The sequence below is a fragment of the Opisthorchis viverrini genome (genome assembly GCF_000715545.1).
Source record: "Opisthorchis viverrini unplaced genomic scaffold opera_v5_8, whole genome shotgun sequence".
In the NCBI taxonomy this organism is placed as follows: domain Eukaryota; kingdom Metazoa; phylum Platyhelminthes; class Trematoda; order Opisthorchiida; family Opisthorchiidae; genus Opisthorchis; species Opisthorchis viverrini.
Window position 1 is genome coordinate 1,230,938 of NW_008751664.1, and position 21,994 is coordinate 1,252,931.

The 21,994-nt window shown below is 43.8% G+C and overlaps 2 protein-coding genes across 2 annotated transcripts in view; one reads left to right on the forward strand and one right to left on the reverse strand.

The window, feature by feature from the left end:
* The window catches only part of T265_00786 (hypothetical protein), a gene marked incomplete at both ends in the record, with an annotated part of 42,278 nt that overhangs the window by 14,740 nt on the left and 5,544 nt on the right, over window positions 1-21,994 (reverse strand). Inside the window, 19 exons of the mRNA XM_009164658.1 lie at window positions 224-319; window positions 1,018-1,131; window positions 1,250-1,385; window positions 1,506-1,631; window positions 3,877-4,137; window positions 4,338-4,436; window positions 7,852-7,964; window positions 8,207-8,308; window positions 10,327-10,431; window positions 13,295-13,410; window positions 15,040-15,109; window positions 15,197-15,298; window positions 16,511-16,587; window positions 17,862-17,939; window positions 17,989-18,049; window positions 18,138-18,227; window positions 19,639-19,707; window positions 19,748-19,853; window positions 20,600-20,673. Coding sequence (XP_009162922.1) covers window positions 224-319; window positions 1,018-1,131; window positions 1,250-1,385; window positions 1,506-1,631; window positions 3,877-4,137; window positions 4,338-4,436; window positions 7,852-7,964; window positions 8,207-8,308; window positions 10,327-10,431; window positions 13,295-13,410; window positions 15,040-15,109; window positions 15,197-15,298; window positions 16,511-16,587; window positions 17,862-17,939; window positions 17,989-18,049; window positions 18,138-18,227; window positions 19,639-19,707; window positions 19,748-19,853; window positions 20,600-20,673 — 1,995 coding nt within the window. The remainder of the gene's footprint in view (window positions 1-223; window positions 320-1,017; window positions 1,132-1,249; window positions 1,386-1,505; window positions 1,632-3,876; window positions 4,138-4,337; window positions 4,437-7,851; window positions 7,965-8,206; window positions 8,309-10,326; window positions 10,432-13,294; window positions 13,411-15,039; window positions 15,110-15,196; window positions 15,299-16,510; window positions 16,588-17,861; window positions 17,940-17,988; window positions 18,050-18,137; window positions 18,228-19,638; window positions 19,708-19,747; window positions 19,854-20,599; window positions 20,674-21,994) is intronic.
* Window positions 10,711-13,005, forward strand: T265_00785 (hypothetical protein; the record flags this gene model as incomplete). Its single annotated transcript, XM_009164657.1, has 1 exon — window positions 10,711-13,005. The coding sequence occupies one exon, from the start codon at window positions 10,711-10,713 to the stop codon at window positions 13,003-13,005; it is 2,295 nt and encodes a 764-aa protein (XP_009162921.1).

Below are 21,994 nucleotides of genomic sequence, written 5' to 3' on the forward strand. Positions count from 1 at the left end.
CGGTTTATACTCAAAAGATGGAATACTGATACAACACAGACGCAATACCGATAATATATATATATATATATATATATATATATATATATATGATAACATATAATATAATGACTCACGTACAATGTATATCGTTGGATTAGAATCAGTCAGTGCATTTTATGCATGAGTATAAACCGATAGACCACAAATGTCTAAATAAAAAGATCAGAAATGGTTAACCAACCTGTTCGCTGTTGTCCCTAGCAGTCTGTAGGCTTTCCAGCTCTGTATTCAGTTGTGCCTCCAAAGCAGGGATATCTGTTTTGCGTAAGTGTTCAAGCTTTTTAGGCGAGGTAAAGAAAGCAAAAATGAACCAGGTGAGACACATTGAAGTCATCTTTTTTTACTTTCGCCCTGAGATGGTGTAAGTTAAGCCACAAAACTTGGTGGAATCGTCATGATGTGATATTTTTTCACGCAAACACGCTGAAGCACAAGAGGCGAACTGTTGCCCGGTCGCCAATGGCTGAACAGGAGCTCAAATAACTCAAGTTCTTTTGTTCAGTCGCACCGCACAAAATGACGCTCAGTGAGCAAATCGAAATCAAACAACTTGGTCTTTAGGGGCATTTTCTGCCCAGCTAGGACAAACTAACAGGTACTGTATAAGTGAATAACTGTATTATTCTATGAACTCCTGTTAACGGCATTCAGATGCATAGTAGCCTAAGCTCTGTCTGTTGCCACCAGTGGCGAACCTGAAATTCAGTTCTGATTGTCATTGGTTTGTTCACTGAGCTGAGCGATTTGTTTGCAAGCGTTTCATAATCAATCGAGGTGACATCAGTAGTGCGTTGTTAGAGAACGTAGTGGGGCGTAGCGATGGGCCGGTGGTTGTCACAATCACAACTGTTGGGAAATAATCAGGTTTCTAGACCAATCTGTCCATGAGCCCGTGGATCACTCGGAATGAACCAAATCCAGGGTCATCATAAGCACAGTGTATGATCATATTAAATACATTCGGGTAAAACTCACTTCTGAGTAGATCGGTCGGAGCTCCAGCAACGTCTCATGTTGCGTCACCAGCTGAGCAAGCTCAACTTTTTTTCGCTCAAATTCGCCGGGCATTGATTCGATGCGTTGGTTCATCTGAAACACGAAAAGGGAAGGACAAATTTGACTCATAACACTTTACGCGGAGAACAGGAAATGCGCTGAAATGCCATCACCGTACGTTACAGCAAATGAAGAGCATGGGGCAGTTTACCTCGGTCAGAAGTTCGTCCTGCTCTGAACGGTCTGACAACTGCCGATGGCAGACGGGACAGTCCGGATCCGAACGTGCCAAACGATCCCGAAATTTACACCATAGATAGAGACTTCCCTGTTCATTCGCACATTCTCTGGAAATGAGGAAGAGTTATAAATAATTTGCACTCTGGTGATATCTGTAATTAGGTTGATACTACTTACGTTGACACCATTTAGAACCTAACCGGAGGCCAGGTATACGAATAACTTACTCTTCTAGAAGTTTCCGTCTCTGTTGTAACCTCGACAGGCACTGTTCCAAATCAGCGGAACCCGCTGCGCTGAGGATGCGTTCTGCCATTTGATCTGCTTGTTTTTGCTTTCCTTGTAGTTGCGATCTGGTGAGAAGCGAATGGTGGACCGTAACTAATGTGATTTCGAATGATACAAATGTGATTAGGCTTGATAAAAGAACACGGTGCGCGGTCTAAATGCGAAGTGCATAGCAACGATCTATGCTGTCCGATGGATAGATCAGAGATTCGGCTGACACTGTCTAATCACCTGAAATAAGCGATATTATGGTCACAAAAATAACACACACAATGCAAAAACGGAAGACGACCTAACTCAGCAATAGTAGTCGATTACTTTCCCGAAAACATCACAAGTAATAGACTATTGGCAACCATCTGGTTAGAGCCACTGTTTCGGGGAGTCAGCAGTTGCGTTTCCAGTGAGCGAGAGTTCATTTTGACCCTCACTAAAACAGAATACTCTCAAAAGGGGACCAAAATCACTTTTCCCGAGATATCATCTCTTCAGGAGGCTGCTGTATCAAGCTGTTTCTCTTAATGCTCAGTTGTTTGTTCCACCGTGCATCCCTGGCTATGCAGTCACATGGTGGCGGCAATGTCCGCCATAGGAGAGAGAAAGCGTCCAAACCAGACACATAGATGCAGTCCCGAAATATCGTGACTGAGGCAGTGTCAGATGCATGGGGTTTATCTTACAAATGGTGTCCTAGACACGTGTCCTGCCTAACAGTAACCTCCACGATTTTTATGTTTGGGCGGGGTTCCAAAGAGTTATAACTGTCATATCCGCTTCCAAGCCTCAAAGTCATCCAGCCTTTAATATGCTTTTCTGTGGGCGTTTGGCCACCAAGACAAAACAGCGAGGCAAGACAGAGTGCCTACACAACTGCTCTTCCTGCTCCCCACCACCTGTGACTGCGCAGTTCTCCCAAATAGAAAACACTTTCATCGAGTAGAAGTTCCTGGCAACATAAGGTGATTTGCCATTAAGGAAGAAAACCCAGGAGGAGCCGTTTAAAAGAAATAGTTGATTAACTACCTAAGAGAGATCACAACGGATACACATTCTGGTAAACTGTCAGTTCGGACGGCTGATGTCCTAAGCACGATCCTGTAAATCAGTGGACTTCTTGAGCACACCTAACTTGACCTGAGCCTTAGTTTAGCCCAGGATACGAGCACAGTACTATAGGATGGACGACATCCTCAATGCAGTGAGCCTGAGGTGCAAAATAAAGCAACACATGATAACCAAACACTCACTGATGCTGTAATTGACCACTGCATAGGAATACACCATGATACATTACATCACTTAGTGGGTCTGATTCGAGTTTAGTTTCGTAGCAGAGGGATCTTCTGTTCGCAATTACTTGAGTGACATGTTTTGAGGACAATCACGCAAGTTCACTGTGCTGGCCTGATGCCACTCATGGACATGCGAAACATTCATCCCCGAATAAACGAAAGATGGTGTTGGTGAAGAAGACGGAGATAGGATCTCACTAGCCAACCCCTCCCCATGAGGAAGCATCCACAAGACAAGCCATCGGGGAAGAGTACTGCGTTGGTAAATCCACCAGCGGACTCATAAAGCATATTTCAGTCTAACTATTCACTAGGACCGAAACAACGTCACTGGAAGACACTACTCACAGGGCTGCTGAAAACTTACGATGGATTCCACCCTTACTGGGAGTCTAGGTCCAATCACCGAGTTTCCGCCAACCTTTGGTTTCAATGGGACCCAAACTTAACACAATTAGCAAAGCAGACTGGTCTGCAAATGATTCGGTTTTAATGGGAAACTCAACTAAGGACGCCTTCGTGAAGCACATCCGGTTGAAGAATATAATAAACGATATATCCAGCTGAGTTTCCAGTTGAGACCAAATCAGTTTGCAAATGAATGCATTTCGCGAACTCTCAAAATTTTTACTCAACCAAGGTTGGCGTACTGGGTTCATCCCTATGACATTTCCATCAGAGTGGTTAGCTGAAACATTAGTCCTTAGAAGACGGACGGCAAAACTAAACGAAGCAGGTCAGTGAAGGACTGAAGCACAGGACGATAGGTAGACGACCGGATAACTGAAGCAGTCCAGCAGTCAATCGAATTAACAGAGAAATCAGCAAGGAACTGATGAATGCAAAGAAACCATAGGATACAGTCTTGGGTGGTTGGTTCAAGAAGTTTGGTATCTCCACAGGAACGTTCGTTAGAGCGAGTTCGGAGCTGTGAACAATGAGGAAATTTAACAAACGCACAACATATAAGTGAGAGTAAGAGGCAACCTCCAGTTCGATGACAGAAAATGAACCTTACCGAGTGAACTTTGTCTTCGTCTCCAGCACAGACTTCTCTTGTTCATATTTGGCAAGGCGTTTTCTTGCCTCCCGTGTACTCTGCTCCAGTGATGACAATCGGGTCAAGAAGGAATGACGTAGTCTGTCTTGAATGGTGGTGGTCTGTTGGGCACGTCCCTTCGAGCGATCAAGTGCGACTGCGATATCAACTTCTGAGATAATTGTAGGAACGGAATTGGTTCCAAAGACCTGTTCTAAGGCCTCGAGATGTCGACTGCGTCTACCATTGACAGAGAATGCATGACACAATGATTAGGTAACACAAAGTGGCGGCATAAAATGGATGAACCAGTTTTTGTGTTGCAAATATTTCGCTTTTGGCGGAAATTAGGAGCAAAATGTACGGCATAGAATCTTTGTGAATGATATGAATACAGAATAGAATGAGTTAATGGGAAAAATAGCAATGAAAAGACTTACATTTTGCGGGCTGATTCGAATTTGCTGTCGCGATCTTTCCTAAGGACGTCCAGTTGCTGGCGTTGTGAGGAGTTTTGTTGCAACATTGCAATTTTCTCACTTGCAGCAGTTATGACGAAAATGAAACCGGTTAGCATGTCCGGTGACAATGTTGTGAATAAGTGAAAAAACTACATTCTGCTGATTCTGAGCTGCAAACTGATAAGCACACCCGAGAGAACGCCACCAATTCGTATGTTTTGATCGTGAAATGGCACAAATAAAACCGGAGGAGAAACGAAGATCTGATAATCCCCTAACAGGTAATGAATAAGTTAAGCTCGGTTTGTTTGCTCTTCCAGCGCTTCTTCTGTAGAGTTTGTGTTTAAAATAATTAATGTTATTTTTGGGTGATCGGTTACGAAAACTCGGTAGATGATCGTGAAGACAAGAGTAAACATTGGGGGGAATGCGAAAGCTAGTGTCTCGAACTTTTATACTGCGCCACGCAGGCGATTCAGAATAACGATAGTGAACGTTTATGCCCATCGTCAGCAACAAGTTCAACATGGCCAGTTGTAATATTCGACATTATGAACGATTTTTCCATCTTTTGGATTTTATTAACCGAGTGCTAAATCCTGGACAGCCCCAACTGCTCCACTTATTACGTAGCCTGTTACGGTGGTGGTAGTCCACTAACTGCTGAACTTCAAGAATTGGTTGAGAGATCTTTCGTTCAAGGTAGACGCACCTCTCTTCAGGAACCTACTTTGTCTAGATACTTGGGATCAGATCGCTGTACGGCATCTTTTTGTTTGAACTACGTATCAAAACTTGGAACGGTTGAGGTCAGAGGTAGATTTATTTTCTGGAAATTTGTTACGCTTCACTGAGACAACCAAGATTACTTTCCTGACAGACAAGCAGTTCCGCACAGGAAACATCAGCAGAGTCACCCCATTGTGGTCTATAATCTTAAACAAATAATGTACACCAGACGATTAAACGCTCGCCGTGTCTTGGCCTGCGCCAAACGAAAGGTATTAGGTGAACGAAATAAGATCGGGGATGTAGCTGAAACTGTCGGCTAGTCATAGAGAAGTTATTTTCTCTCCATCTTCGAACAAGAACATCGTTTCCGACGGTGTTGTCAAAACCTTACCGACGGGAAGCACATCCACAAAAAACCAGAAGTTGACGTAGATAGCAGAAAAGATCAAACCTCACAAGACCGCTTTCATGCCTAATCCAAATATGAATTCAGGTATTTACTCATCTGGTTGTGTTTGTGTCACCGTAAAATCTGAGTAAGGTTGAGTTGTGCCTGTTGCTACACCGCGGCTTTTGATTAGTGATTTGTATGATAAGGTATTCAGTGCGACAAAGGCTCTCCAAAGACTGCTTGTTCGCAGGAATGCGTCGGGTGGTTTGTGTCGGAGTCTGTCAAATTTGGCAGCTCACATATTCCACGCACTGAGGCATGAACTCGTTCGCCATTACCTGTGTCTCAATAACAGCTGTGGCCTGGGCGGGCAAACCTACTACAAAATTCGTCTTCTGACGAGTGCGATTACATGGAGTACGAAGGTGTCGATGGAAACGGTGTTATTAATCTCTGGCGTCGCTAAAACATGTCGGTAGTTAAAGATTCACTGACATGTCAGTCAGAACATAGCTTCTGGCTTTCATCTATGAAGCACATACCAAGTAGCAAGCAGCATAAAGACAGTCCAAAACATCGTCAGGCAGCAAGTTCTTTAGAACCGAATTAGGTACATAACGGGCGATGGGAAATAATTGTCCTGTGTGCAAAGGGATGTGGCAGAACGAATTAATTGTCACCTTAAACATCTTGACATCCAGAGTCTTCTGTTCAGTCATGGATCTATTTGCTGTCTCACGCGTCCCGTCTCAAGATCTACTCGATAAAAATGTTTTGACTTCAGCTATGTACCTTATCACAATCCGATTTGGTAGTGCAGACCCAATAAGTTTCTGTCCCAGTCCTGGGATATGCCAAATGGATCTGGCTTGCTTCTCATTTACTAAAACACTCCGGAGCCACCTCAGGCAGTTCCTATTGAGCTCGATTGAAAATGAGAAGTGACGTCCAGTTAAACCTGGATCTTGAAACCAGGCAGCTTATGATCGTTATGATATTGTTCTCAATTGAAGAACAGCTCTAAGATTCAATATAAATTCCTGAAGGAAATCGCCAAGTGAGCGAATGAGTCAACATATTTTAGAAATAAGAAACTGCTTCCATACCAGTGGAAAACAGGATATTTAATTCCTTCGAAATCATATAAAACACAATTTTGGCCATGGACTATGTTCAGGAATCACTGCTTTGCAATCGGATAACATGTTTCAGGAGAAGCACGAGGAGTGGACCTTTTGGACTAAACCAATGTGTAAGTAGCAGGGTGCCTGTGGGTGAAATTGCCTATTTCTCCGAGTCACCGATACCATGATAATTTGAACGACTATTTACAAGTAATGTCAGTGCTTCAAAATACCAACAAGATTCAACCTATGCAGAGGCTAGTACGTGAAACGTACGCGAATTCTCAAGTCAGTTTGACCGAATGAAAATATTTGACCCGGGCGACAAATCCGGTCGATCGTTCAAATGTTCAAGGACCTCTGCTTCAGATGTCTGATGTCCTCGCTAGATTAACCAACACGTTCGAAGCTCAGGAGTTTAACTTAGATGCAAATAAGAAGGTAAAACCTAAAGGGAAGTGATCGAATTAGGTAGAACCCCACCAACTGAGCATCTGTACAACGTTCAGGGTATTTGGGATGAGGTGAATCCGAATGATGGTTTTTGCAATGTGGAGAGTGATGGAAGCTCATAGCCAAATCACCACGAATGTGTGCCACTTTTACGGAGGAACCAAATAAACTTGAGTGAGCCTACTATAAGCGGCTAATGCGTTTCGCCCAATAAATCACCATCATCAAGTGCGTTTTGTGCAGTAAAAGGGAGATACTCCAGGACAGTTGACCAAGTCCCTACCAAGGATCCTCGTAATTGCTCGGACACTGGGCCCCAAGGAAAGTGGGGGATCTCTGGAGGGTTTCAGTTATTTTCCATCAGACAGCTGACACGTCAATTACGCCCACACTACCTGTTAAAGAGCTGAGCCTGCTACCAGAATCCTACGATTTCAAGTGACAGGATTTGAATCAGGGCTTTCAGAGTTTGTTTTTAAATGCAGTGACTGAAAAGGCCGCACATGGGTTACTGTGACACACACGATTTTAGGTTCGGTTATACTCAAATAAGCATTGGATTGGAGTTTAAAGCTTGACGACATCAGCTTCCGTGGCAGATAAGATAACTCTCTTCCACGTCAATTTTTTTGAGGAATGGAGAATAGTAAGGGAAAAAGCGCTTCCCTCTGAGACATCTTCCTTTATAGATGGATCTACATGTATTGGGGTAACACGTAAAATGCACAGGGCTTAGCTGGCTTCAATGTCCCTTTGGTTTGAGACTCACTGGATTCTTTCCAAATAAACTTACTCCAGTGTTAGCAAAGATTGTTCAGTAGCCTTCCGAACTTCGGAGAGATGTTGCAGTTGCTCGCGTGTATCTTTCAACTCGCTGCTGGTGCACAACTGGTCGACATGAGCCTCCTGAAGTGAACATGAAAGGGAATGATGGGGATTCCTCCCGCAGAAAAGCCACTTTTTTAATCTAAAGAAAGACACAAGGCACTCAACACCATATACAAGTTGCAAATGAAAGGACGCTGGGAAATGGCGGGAAAACGTGTCGGGAAAAGTGGTAGAGATACCACTCTGGGTAGGAGCAACCTCCGACTTACTGAGAGTGATCGACTTATCAGCGGACAGACACTAGTGACAAAATAACTTACTGCATTCAACAGTTCATTTCTGACACTCTCCATCTGCGAGATGACTGACTTGGCATTTTCCACACGTCTTTTCAGCGAAGTTATTTCAGAACGCGTCTCCCTCTGTTGTTATTAGAAAAACACAACCATATATATGGAGAATTATAGTACCAAACAGTATTTTCCAAGTACCATATAATCAAACAGTTACCAGAGAACGGCGTATTCTCTAGACCTTCAGAATCATGAAAATAGGGAACACAGAGATAAAAGGCTTTCAGCTTAGTCCAAACGAACTGGAGTGCAGATGCATCCGTTGCCTCGATACAATATTATTTAGCTGTCAGATAGCAGTTGTCGATCGGGGAAAAAAGCCCCCTTCCCCAATTAGCATGCCACATTGTACGTAACTTCTCAATCGGTTTTGCAAGCGTCTGCGTTGGTAGAAACTACTGAATCCGTGTACAGTAGCCTATCTCCATTGCTTCTTAGGTGGCAGTGAATACAGGCGAAGTAGAATTAAGGGCGATCGCCTCTAGTTTATACCATACAATACCGTGCATCACTCGCAAAAACGATAGGATTATCCATACGATAATGAATGTCGCAGAGAGTTGATGAGCCATATCTTGAATGGACTCGTCACGGACAGTATGATTACCTGTCAAAAATATCCCAACTCCAGTTCGCGATTCACTGGACGATTTTCACAGCATTTTTCCAAAATGAATTTCTTTCCGCCTTCTGAACACAACGTGTCGTTTTTTAAGGCCACTTCATGTAGAAAATGAATTCATTTGAGTCTGATGGTCAATTAACATGGAGTCGGGCTCGATCGTCAATATAACTATAACGAGATAATAGTATCCCACTCTATCGATCATCAAAATATGCGTTGCTGCGGTTGACAGTCTTCAAACTACCTTCAAATCACTAATGCTCAGACAGACCTGGCTTTTGAGTAGGCCGATTTTTTGGCACACAGGTGCACGAGCAGACATCGATGTGACACCTGCTACTCTATTCAGATAGCAAAAAACCTGTCCGCAAAGAGAAATCGGAACAGTGTGAAATGGCTATTGAATTCAACAAAGGTAAGGTGCAGTGACACGCGTGTCGTATGAATCTGGGAAATTGTTAGGGCAAGTCCTTGGACTCTAATAAGATGTATGTATGAGCAAACTGAACCACGTGTTCTAATGTTTGAAGCTGAATCTGAAAACCATCTACGGAACGCAATATGATCGACCCGGGAGTAGCAAATCGATTGCCGCTTCACCTGATATGAAATCATTTAACGGACGCAGCGAAACGGTAGGAAAGCTTCAACCACAAAGCATTCTTGGAAGGATCCAACGAACAGGGCATTTATCCAGTCCATAATTCATCGGTTGACTCCTTCGGAATGCTTATTTTGCAACCGAGAGATTGCAATACACAGAATATATACAGATAAACGGTTTGCTTGCCCTGGGTACATATTCGAAATATCGCTTCTGTGGCTAATTTCTAAACTTACAAAGAAGCAAAAATAGGGCTAATAGTCGCTGTAATAACGGTAATGCCTCGGTTTGGCTTTCGCTCAGAGCCTCCCCTCGTCCAGAGAACCACCAAAGTTGCACAACGTGTCTTAACGTCCGAATTTGGGTTCGAAAACACCCGGTGACAACATTATGAAAATTCCACCGCTTTCTGGATGCGGCAGTGGCATTCGGTGGATACTGGACGATTGGCGGTCGAGTCCACAACTTCAGCCCATCAGACCTCGCCTTTATGCTGGACTGACAAACGGCCCGATCTTCTGGCTAATCGCGTGCGGGATAGGCTTTGTGGCCGCAACATCGTGCCTAACTGCGAGTGGCAAAGCGGTTTCGGTGCGGGATTCCGCCTACCAGTCGCACAGCAGTAAATTTCATTATTCGGCCGTAACAAACTTGACTCTGCCTACTCGGACGTGCAAAATTCCTGAACCATTGTGTTACATTCGTTTACGTTTGCTTAAAAAACAGATACCAGTAAGCTCATCCAATCACCAATCAAATGACAAAACATGACATTCGGAGGCACACAGTGACCAGTCAATGAGAAGCATGAATAATAAAGGAAGACAATACACAAAATAAAACTGCCAAAGTGCGTACCAAGCAGCGCTGAGCCTCTTCATGGTTATGTTCGACGCGAGCTAGCTCGTTAATGGCTTGATTCACGCGTTCCGTTTCCTCCGCCTCAAATTTTCGCATTCGCTCCTGAAAAACGAATTCAAAAAATTCAATATCTAGTAGAGAGAATCACAGATCATCTTCTCCGGGAATAACAGCTTCTAATTCGTTGAAGAGCTTTTTCAATTCACGCCAATTCTCACAAAACATCACCGATTAGGATTCTCAACGGCTTTGCGTAAAGAAAAGTGTACAACCATGATGCGGTGACGATAAACCACAACAGAAACATGCAAGCAAACGGACAAGTGTCGTATATCAGACTGAACCAAACATCGCATATCAAACCATACCTGAAAACAAGAAATGGAATACAGAAAAACAAAACGCATGGAATCGGCCAAATCAAAAGCTAACGATGAAAAAATCTCCAGTGACCATCTAACACATTTCCTGCACAAACCAATCCCAATCGATACAAGCAGAACACAAAACACTGCCGACATCACGCAAAACAAGAGCAGAATCAGACATTCATCATACATCGCCAAATACTGCGATTCCAACACGTGCATCCGATATGTTCGAAGGCCTTGCAACCGAACGCCACACTCGACGTCCAGGAATAAACCATCACACAGTCTAGGCCAATGCTACAATCCACGCAACAACGTTGCTGGACGAAACATCACGGCCAAATCGAAAGCTAACGATGAAAAAATCTCCAGTGACCATCTGACACATTTCCTGCACAAACCAATCCCAATCGATACAAGCAGAACACAAAACACTGCCGACATCACGCAAAACAAGAGCAGAATCAGACATTCATCATACATCGCCAAATACTGCGATTCCAACACGTGCATCCGATATGTTCGAAGGCCTTGCAACCGAACGCCACACTCGACGTCCAGGAATAAACCATCACACAGTCTAGGCCAATGCTACAATCCACGCAACAACGTTGCTGGACGAAACATCACGGCCAAATCGAAAGCTAACGATGAAAAAATCTCCAGTGACCATCTGACACATTTCCTGCACAAACCAATCCCAATCGATACAAGCAGAACACAAAACACTGCCGACATCACGCAAAACAAGAGCAGAATCAGACATTCATCATACATCGCCAAATACTGCGATTCCAACACGTGCATCCGATATGTTCGAAGGCCTTGCAACCGAACGCCACACTCGACGTCCAGGAATAAACCATCACACAGTCTAGGCCAATGCTACAATCCACGCAACAACGTTGCTGGACGAAACATCACGGCCAAATCGAAAGCTAACGATGAAAAAATCTCCAGTGACCATCTGACACATTTCCTGCACAAACCAATCCCAATCGATACAAGCAGAACACAAAACACTGCCGACATCACGCAAAACAAGAGCAGAATCAGACATTCATCATACATCGCCAAATACTGCGATTCCAACACGTGCATCCGATATGTTCGAAGGCCTTGCAACCGAACGCCACACTCGACGTCCAGGAATAAACCATCACACAGTCTAGGCCAATGCTACAATCCACGCAACAACGTTGCTGGACGAAACATCACGGCCAAATCGAAAGCTAACGATGAAAAAATCTCCAGTGACCATCTGACACATTTCCTGCACAAACCAATCCCAATCGATACAAGCAGAACACAAAACACTGCCGACATCACGCAAAACAAGAGCAGAATCAGACATTCATCATACATCGCCAAATACTGCGATTCCAACACGTGCATCCGATATGTTCGAAGGCCTTGCAACCGAACGCCACACTCGACGTCCAGGAATAAACCATCACACAGTCTAGGCCAATGCTACAATCCACGCAACAACGTTGCTGGACGAAACATCACGGCCAAATCGAAAGCTAACGATGAAAAAATCTCCAGTGACCATCTGACACATTTCCTGCACAAACCAATCCCAATCGATACAAGCAGAACACAAAACACTGCCGACATCACGCAAAACAAGAGCAGAATCAGACATTCATCATACATCGCCAAATACTGCGATTCCAACACGTGCATCCGATATGTTCGAAGGCCTTGCAACCGAACGCCACACTCGACGTCCAGGAATAAACCATCACACAGTCTAGGCCAATGCTACAATCCACGCAACAACGTTGCTGGACGAAACATCACGGCCAAATCGAAAGCTAACGATGAAAAAATCTCCAGTGACCATCTGACACATTTCCTGCACAAACCAATCCCAATCGATACAAGCAGAACACAAAACACTGCCGACATCACGCAAAACAAGAGCAGAATCAGACATTCATCATACATCGCCAAATACTGCGATTCCAACACGTGCATCCGATATGTTCGAAGGCCTTGCAACCGAACGCCACACTCGACGTCCAGGAATAAACCATCACACAGTCTAGGCCAATGCTACAATCCACGCAACAACGTTGCTGGACGAAACATCACGGCCAAATCGAAAGCTAACGATGAAAAAATCTCCAGTGACCATCTGACACATTTCCTGCACAAACCAATCCCAATCGATACAAGCAGAACACAAAACACTGCCGACATCACGCAAAACAAGAGCAGAATCAGACATTCATCATACATCGCCAAATACTGCGATTCCAACACGTGCAACATTGAGGGCGTATTTTTCTTAACATAGGGTACGTATGTTGGAAGCGCTTGCGGTATTTGTGCTTTTAAATGCAACGTCCTTTGGATTATGGCGAGATTATAACCGAATTTCCGGCGCAATGAAGTGCTGGACAAGTTGTCCATGTGGTTTTGGGCTTCTCTAGTGAGAGTCCACCAGACCACAATAGGATAACTATTCGTTTGGTATGCTGAATAGATTTTTCACTTTACGGTTATCAATATCGCGATTCGGTGAACCGATTCGGGGTGTCAGGGATTTACAAGTGCAGGAGTAGATAATGTTAATCGAGAATTACCTTTAGACGTAACTCCGCCTCCATGGTACTATCCATGTGCCGTTGCAGTTCAGAAGTCACAGACATGACATGTTCTTCAGTCATTGTGCTATCAGACTCCAGAAACGATGCGACATCTGAGAAGCGGAGAAGGAAGCGAGTGTAGATCAATCTGACAAGTAAGGATTGGCGATGACCAGTGACCTGAACTAGATAGGAAGAGCGATGGAGGCCCTTTGAGAGCTTGAATTATAGACTGAACACCTTTAGTGCTGGAGAATGTCTATATTTCTGTTGTTTTTTTTCGTTTTCACTGTCCCATCTGATCAAACTAAGAACTATGACGCATAAGGCCTGGTGGTTTTCCAAAAGGCTGGGAGTTAGAACTACGTTGCTAAGGTTGTAAGACAGATGGGATCAACTTTGCGTCAACAGACTAAATATCGCTGAGCAACCAGAGGTGCATTAATACGTGACAATGGATAAACAAGCTGTGGGTAGTGCTGCAAGGACGCCAACGGTATTAAGTAATCAAAGGTGCTACAGAGTGGGACTACAGATTCCATTACCCCCAGCCCTGTGTAAACACAAGCAAATAGTTCAGCTAGCTATTCCTAAATTTATTCTCCCACCTCCAAAGAACTCCATATTCGTCCAACTGCATGAGATGTTTGTATCGGGACACAACTATACCTTGGGTTTTTGTAGTGACGAAACTGTGATGCGCTCAAAATGTTGATGAAGTTTGGCCACTCCATTAAAAGGACAAGAAAGGAGAGCACATCATATGAAAGCCTTGGGATACATAAGCACGCAGCAAACAAGACGGACAACAAACAACTAGAATGTAGTCACGCGACTGCCGGTCCAGTACTACCCAAGTGGACGCTTGAACATGAATTTTCAAACCTTATACGTTGATTCAAGTTACCTGTATTCTGACTTAAGTAGTTAGTAGGTGATTCTTGCACAGTGAGTGGGTCCATATTAGTTCAGTTCTGCGGTAAACACTATCTCATGCATAATGAGGAAACAAGAGGATGAAAACAAGATAAGGGATACAGACAAAGCATGAATCAATATTGAGTACCGACCTCGGGGTTACCGTGATTGGTTCTATCTAGAAGCATACGAGACTATCTCCCAATAGCCTATCAGAATAAACTGTACCGCAGGAATGCACGACGGACTACATGGTTGTCGATATGGTGGTCTTCTTCACTGCGCTTTCAAAAAGAAGAGATCTGGGGAGCTCTTCGGTGCCCGCAAGGAAAGTGCGACTGCATCTCGCGTGGTATGGAGTCATCACCCAATTGAGTCACCTTGCTTTGTATCTGACGCTGGTTACTGTTACTCACCTAGGATGAGCTAACTTATTCTCACCGTAATTTTCAACAGCTCCCAACAACCTTCATCTGTTGAGCTACTAGGAAACATCGTACCATGAGGTAACCTAGTGATATGACCACCACTTGAAGAACGACACACGCAATTCTGTATGAAAAAAAAAGGTTTTCGTAGAATACGGAGCATGCATGCATCTAATGGTACCAATGCTTGCAAAATCCATGCTAGATTGTGTCTTGGATTTGGGCAAGCTCTCTAGTTGAACAGTACCACAAAGTAAGGAACGGTTTAACTGCTTCAGAGTCGTTTTTCCTCTAAAGAGCAATTAATGTAGGCACAACCGGTTCACCTATACTGGACAGAAGTTTGGAGTCAAATCGAGGTTACGATAACAAAAAAAGATTCGTCAAAAAACTCACCTGCCAGACCACATTGCTCTACAGCGGATCGCAGTAAACTGTTTCGGTTGGATATCGTCTCCGATAAATTCTAGAAAAGATCCACACATAAAAAACAGGTAAGGGTACGAAATTGACTTGAACGACATAATAAGGATCCAAGTGCTGTATAGATCACCTTCACATGCAGCTCCAACTGTGCAATTTCCACCATCGCCTTGTTCCGCTGAGCTTCCGATTCACGCATTTTCACCCGATTCGTCTGTTCGGCCTCTTCCAACTGCATAAATAGGAGCAATGACAAGAAATATTAATTCTGGTGGTATATCAGAGCCACCAGGCACGGGACAATTAGCGACTATGCTACTAGCACACACTAGGGTCATGAGTTTTGCGGAACTAACGGACAAAGTGAAACTAAGAATCGACCTGAACATACTCAATGGTCACCTGTGGATATACAAGAGAAAGATGTAAGAGCATTACTCATTTATAAGGATTACGGATAAGCCTTTCTTTAAACTAGGATTCCACTACAATGAACGCTAGCGGAATCGGTCAGGGTTGTACCTGAAAAGGTGGACGCTATGAAGAAGGTATGTCAGAATAAAACAATTACGTCTATTCTTTACTTTCACGGCAATAGCAGTATGGCAGTCGTTGTTGCCATTATAAAAACGAAAATCCAAACTTCCCAGGGACAAATGAAACTGAGTGAGACAGAGTAAAAAGTTATCACACAAGAATGTTTGCCACAAACGGTGGGAAACTGGTGTCAACGTATCAATCAGGTTCATTGGGTTGTTACGGAAGGCCGCCTGAATAATTTTTTGAAATGCTCAGCTCACCGCCCTAGATGATCCCGCGAATGAGTTGCTATTATATCTTTTTTGCAAATCGTTTCGCATACACTCGCCTTCCTTTCGGCCAGTTAAGTAAATTAGCCTAATTATGACGCGGTTGTTGTTTTTTGCAGCCAAGGTCTTCGCCATCTCCTGAACTTTCGCAGTGTACCAGCGCTTTCTGTCACTGTTCAGATACCTGATCATCCGGCGTTCGGAAGATCTGCGTACCCCATGGCTATCGCAATGTGATAGTGTACTTTTTCTGACGTTAGAATGAGCTGCTGATCTTGACGACACCCGAAGATTAGAGCTCATCCTATGCGGTTTGAGGCGCATGATCGAGCTGGACATAGGAAAATCAGTTTCAGAAACGAAACCTTTGCTCAATTTGAGAGGGTATGGACATTGTAAACCGTATCGGAACTGGTCACCACTTCCCGCACAGTTAACATAAATAAAGATGACATTGATCAGGTATTTAGAGGTGTAATCTAGGGGGCAGCAAGACATGGGTACTTGATCAATCTCTGAGTGCATGCCGTTTTCAATCAATTGGATGAGAGGAGTAAACTTTCATTGCTATAATGTAGCCCGTTTCTACTTCACGAACGAATGATCGCTTTAAAAGATAGCCAGCGGGTTCTTACTCTGGATAGATTAAGCTGTTTTCGCTCAAGTTCCGTCCCAGAATCCTCTACCAGAGTAGACAGTTCTTCATTATTCCCTTGAAAAGATAAAAAAGTAAATAAAATGATAAGGTAGACGACGATTACAAAAGCTGCATTCCAATTTTGCTGTTAGTTCCGAAGCGATAACTCGTTCGGCTGAAAATGGTACCGACTGTTTACGTTAAAAAAGACCTCAGCTCGCAATAACTTTGATCAATCCATACTTATATCTTAGATAAGTGAACATGGCTTCAATCTGCTCAAACGAATCTTACTAAACTATAGCTAACTTCCAAATATGTTCCTAACTGAACGTGAGCGTAGTTGTTCACTTTGAGTGTATGCGAACACCAGGATCATTGGCCAGTAGACAGCCTCCAAATCTGTCCTTTTGGGTGACTTGTCAATGAATGTCAGTGTGAGGTGTGCGTACACAGAATGAACAACTGATTTTTTGTCAGTCAGTGAAAGCACGCCACTTTCGAAGCACTTCCAGATACATTTCCCCATCATTATTAGGACCTCGAAAAACAATGTTGGCCACATAAGAGGCTCGTATTTCAAAAGTTAAGCAATCTGCCCATTGTGTTCTCATCGATGAGTCACGGAGTGAAACCAGTGACGTCAGTATCAGACAAGTCCATGGGAATGAGGTGTTCGTAAGCATCTCAAGTTTATAATTCGCACAGGTTTTTCAGAGTTGCAGATCAGCTGGTCGGGTTCCAGTCAACTCCGTAACCAAAACCAGCTTGAATCGCACCAGAGGTGGCCAGTAAGGTGTGTTCTTTGTGTGACATTACTGGTTTTAGCCAGATGTAACGCGGATAGGCTAACCTAAACTCTGACTTCAAAAGAAAATTGAGCAAGCTCTGAAACGGCTCAGTGCAAGAGCGCAAAATTACTGACCGGAAGGTTCGTAGTTCGTACCCTATCTCAGCCTCTCAACTTCCTCTGTCTAGGCTTAGGCAACCTGGCAGTATCCCAGCCCTCGTGCTTCCTCCAGGTGGCATGGCAGCTAGGCACCGAAAGGGTGCTGCAGCTGAACGATTTTTTGAACGATTTGATTAACCAGTCACAGTCAGCGTGAATTAACTGAATCACTATCACTCTCTTACCCATATCCAGATTCAAGAACAAGGACAAAATTGTTTACATTCGTAGTTTTGCATCAACTGGCTAGCTGACACATGGGCGACGAGGAATTTTAGCGAAGAAACGAACTCATTACAAGAGGCTTCCCTGTCCCCTCGACTACGCATAATGGCATAGAATACCCATTTAAACCAAGGGTAGAAACCAAAAAATAGGCTAGGCAGGAAGAGTAACATACCATCGAATTCTTCTTTTATATTGGCTCGAAGATTACTAATAGCCTCTTCCAAATGAGCTTTCTCGGCTTCATGTGATTCTGAAGAAAAAATGAGGCTGTAACAGACCATCCAACTAGGTCCACTCACTTAGTTGAGCTTGCAGTTGAATAAGTTCAGCGTACTTCTGTTTGTACAAATTAAGTTGTTCCTGAAATGATATTGATGAGGTAATATAAACAAGATGGCCACCGTAGAGGGAGGAATATTGAGCAACTACACAAAAACTGAGCACTTACAACGATGGGATTGAGTTTTGCTGTCACGCTAGCAAGTAACTGTTCTTGTTTTTCTATTGAATGCTGTAGTTCTTCCCGTTCACACCGAATCTAGAGGAGAGAATCGGAGCATGCTGAAAACGGGTAAAAGCATCCAAGTAATACAGTAACAGTAATCAGTTTCGGGATGGCTTGAAAATAGTCGCTTTCTATACAAAGGCCCTTGATCATAGGAAGTTGGGTCTGTATCAAGTAGTCACACAGGACAGAGTAAGGAGGTACTAAATCTGAGTGAAGCATGGGGTAGGTCGATTAAATATCTAATTATGTGAGGCTTACTGAAATGTGGGCTAGATCTATCATTTTGATGATTTATCACACTAAGTTGATCCATAGTGGAAGAATCACGCTGACATGTAGTCCCAACTACCTAGATTTTAGAATACCATCTTCATATAAGCCTACACGAGCTTCATTTGATTGCACGGCCTGAGTCCAAAGCTTCTTTGTCAGTGACCAAGTTCCCACTTAATCCTCAATGCACTGTTTGTATAGACAGTAAGTCCAGTAAGATGTGACGATACTCTTTGCTTCTAAGGCGTTTGCCACTAGATTTACATGAGACTGTGCGTCAGTGCATACTGCTGTGTCTTTGATGCCAATCAGTCATAGCTAGCAAAATATGGGTCGATACTGTCATCAATATCATGTAACATGGAGCTAAAAGGTTTAAAAATGGTTTTCCAGCTCAGTTTTTTTTAATCAAGATCAGAAACACTGTTGATAAACTAGTACTGAAATTGAAAGAACCCTTACTGGAGGAAAACTGGATTAGAAGAATGCAGTTTGTGACCTCCATTAAAGATGTTGGATGTTATGTGAGGGGAGCAGAGCAGCTAACAGAGCGGCTATGGAAATATATAGAACTAAAAGCAGTCCAATGGTAAGTTGAAATTTAAAAATCGTTCGGCCTATNTGGAGGAAAACTGGATTAGAAGAATGCAGTTTGTGACCTCCATTAAAGATGTTGGATGTTATGTGAGGGGAGCAGAGCAGCTAACAGAGCGGCTATGGAAATATATAGAACTAAAAGCAGTCCAATGGTAAGTTGAAATTTAAAAAATCGTTCGGCTATAGCACCCTTTCAGTGCTTAGCTGCCGTGCTACCTGGAGTAAGCACGAGGGCTGGGATACTGCCAGGTTGCCCAAGCCTAGACAAGGGAAGTCGAGAGGCAGAGGTCGGGTTCGAACCACGGACCTTCCGGTCAGTAAATTCGCGCTCTAACCACTGAGTCGTCTCACGCCCAACGGTATGTTGAATAAGAAGTGAATGTTGGCCACCGACAAGAACGATCAAATGCGCAAGCGCCAGGGAAAACTGAACCTCTGGTAGGTAACCGGAACGGGCTTGCATTGGATAGATATGCTCATGTGTAAACGCGGGTACATACCAGCTACCTAATAACAACTTACTTCGAACATTACTAATGAAACAAACAGTGACATGTGCAAAAACACGTACCTTTGCGGCTTCGTCACGACTTTTGCTCAGATGTTTCAGCTCTGCTTTGTACACTTTGATCGTAGTATCCTGACAGTGAAAAATAAGGTCAACTTCGAAAGAGACGCACCTTTTCCTGTTTGCACTTTCGCATGGCGTCCAGAGCCTTCACATAGCGCGAAGAAGCGAACAGGTCGTCAAAACGTTGTTTTACAGACTTGGCCTCTTGAAGTGGCCTGAAAACAGATAAGCATTAATATCGTAGACCTCCCCTGTAAACGAGAGAGTATTAATGAGGAAAAGTAGGTCTGCGGTGAACAAGAGCAATCAATGTGCACGGAGATTATCCGTGGTCAATGATGTGGGCTTTAATGAGCTCAGGCGTATCAATGATGCCCCAAGCATGTTGTTCATAACAGGAACCGGCAAGCGGTTGAACTCATGGATAACAGTACACACTAGAGTTTGTTTGAAGCGCCAGCATTGTCAGTCTGGGCTGGCGAAAACTTGTTGCTAAACACTAATTGAAAACTTCAGCACCGAAACAGGACAATAGTCCTCACATCATTTTCGAGTGTATAATAGTAGTGGTACTGGAAGCCATTCAGTTGTAGCACCATCTCGGTGCACAGCGAACGCACAACGCGGAGGCACGCGGGCCGGGATACCATCGGTTGTCTAAGCCTTGATAGCAGCGATTGAGAAGTCAAGGTTAGACTGGGGCCACAAACCTTCCGGTTAGTAGCTGCGGGCTACACCGAGGCCAGTCACAATCATTCCCGAAGTCTACGACTGATTAATACAATACCACTTCTGGGCATGAGGGTAGCCGCTCATATGAGCCCGTTGTTAAGGTGAGCAGAACATCAAGAAAGAGGAGAGTGTCAGTGAGAATGGTTAGGTGGATGAGGTACCGTTATAAGCGAACAAGCTTATATTCAAGTTAGATCAACGCTTCGTTTGAGAACGCAGAAAAACCCACCAGTTAGAATCCTCTTGGTGACAAAATATCACATTTTCCAGCACGGCTTTGGAGACACCAAGACTGGTAACCATCTGGAACGGGGACAAATCATTGTATGGCTGGCTTATTGTTAGCTTGCAAAAGCACTTAAATGATTGCCAGATATGTAGAAAACAAAAGGACTTTAAGTTTTCATATAATATATTGTGTCGCACGTAAAGCCAACCTAAGCTTGAAGGCTAATCACGAATCTCTGATATTCGAACCCGCGAGCTTCTGGCTAATACCTGATGGCTAATCCATGAGACCATGACAGGCTGATCTATCGTGTGAGTAGCTCGCTCTTAGACAGGTTACCATCTTTCAATCACACATTTCACTCAACCTGATCAGACAACACTTGCTTCCTTGAGTGACGACCTCTCAAATGGACAGTCCATGTAAATTATGGGTCTCCTTTCATCGGTAGAAAACTTAGCTTTCGGACAGACAATTAGCTGAACCTAGATACCCCGGTTCCTACGGTAGTTAGACATCCTACCCGATATAATGACCGGCCACAAGCAGCTCAGAGATACTGAGTAGCGGACTCTGTTAGCATTTCAACGAGGGCACAGTTGGTTAAGAATGATCGTGAAAAGACTGGGAACAATCCAAGAATGTTGGTATGTTAGTAACATAGGGAACACTGAAGTTGGAGCTCAATACCAAATTGTGATGTAGGACCAACTATCATAACCTAATGACGGTTTCCTCAAAGGGCCACACAAGGCAAAAAGCAATCGCTTGTGTCACCATCTTCATTAGGTGCTCTTTGATGTTTTTATATCGGAGATGGACTACCTGAATTTGGATCGAAGAGAAGTCACAGAGTTTCAATCCAACTGTAACGTCAGTTCATTTTGGGGTGTCATGATCGAAATGAGCCACATAGAAGCAATCAGCACGAATAAAACTGCTGGAAAAACGCTCGACCGTCTGTAAAAAGGGATAGTGTCCCTATGGTCAGATGTCCCCTCTCCCCCAACGAGTCACCGTCCAGAAGGTCGTTAAAACAACAAAGCGACAGGTAGTCCTGCGGTACCCCGAGCAAAAATGCCAATAACAGCTCGAGGCAGTTCTAAGCACTAAGTGTGACCAAGCCACACCAGGTTAGCAGTAAGCGGAGTCCATTACAGTGAACTGGTATAAATCCTCATTTGTCACAAGACTCAAGCTGAGGCTAAAAATTCCCAGCCGACTAAAGTTCCATAAAAATGTGAAACAAACGATGAGCGACCGATTTACTTCATTCATTGGAGTAGGATATCAACATGGTCATTCTGTGCGGGTGATATGAGTACAGGAGGAATATACTGTACTCTGTATCACACTTATGGCCTGCATGTTAGCGTGGGGACGATAGCGATGCAT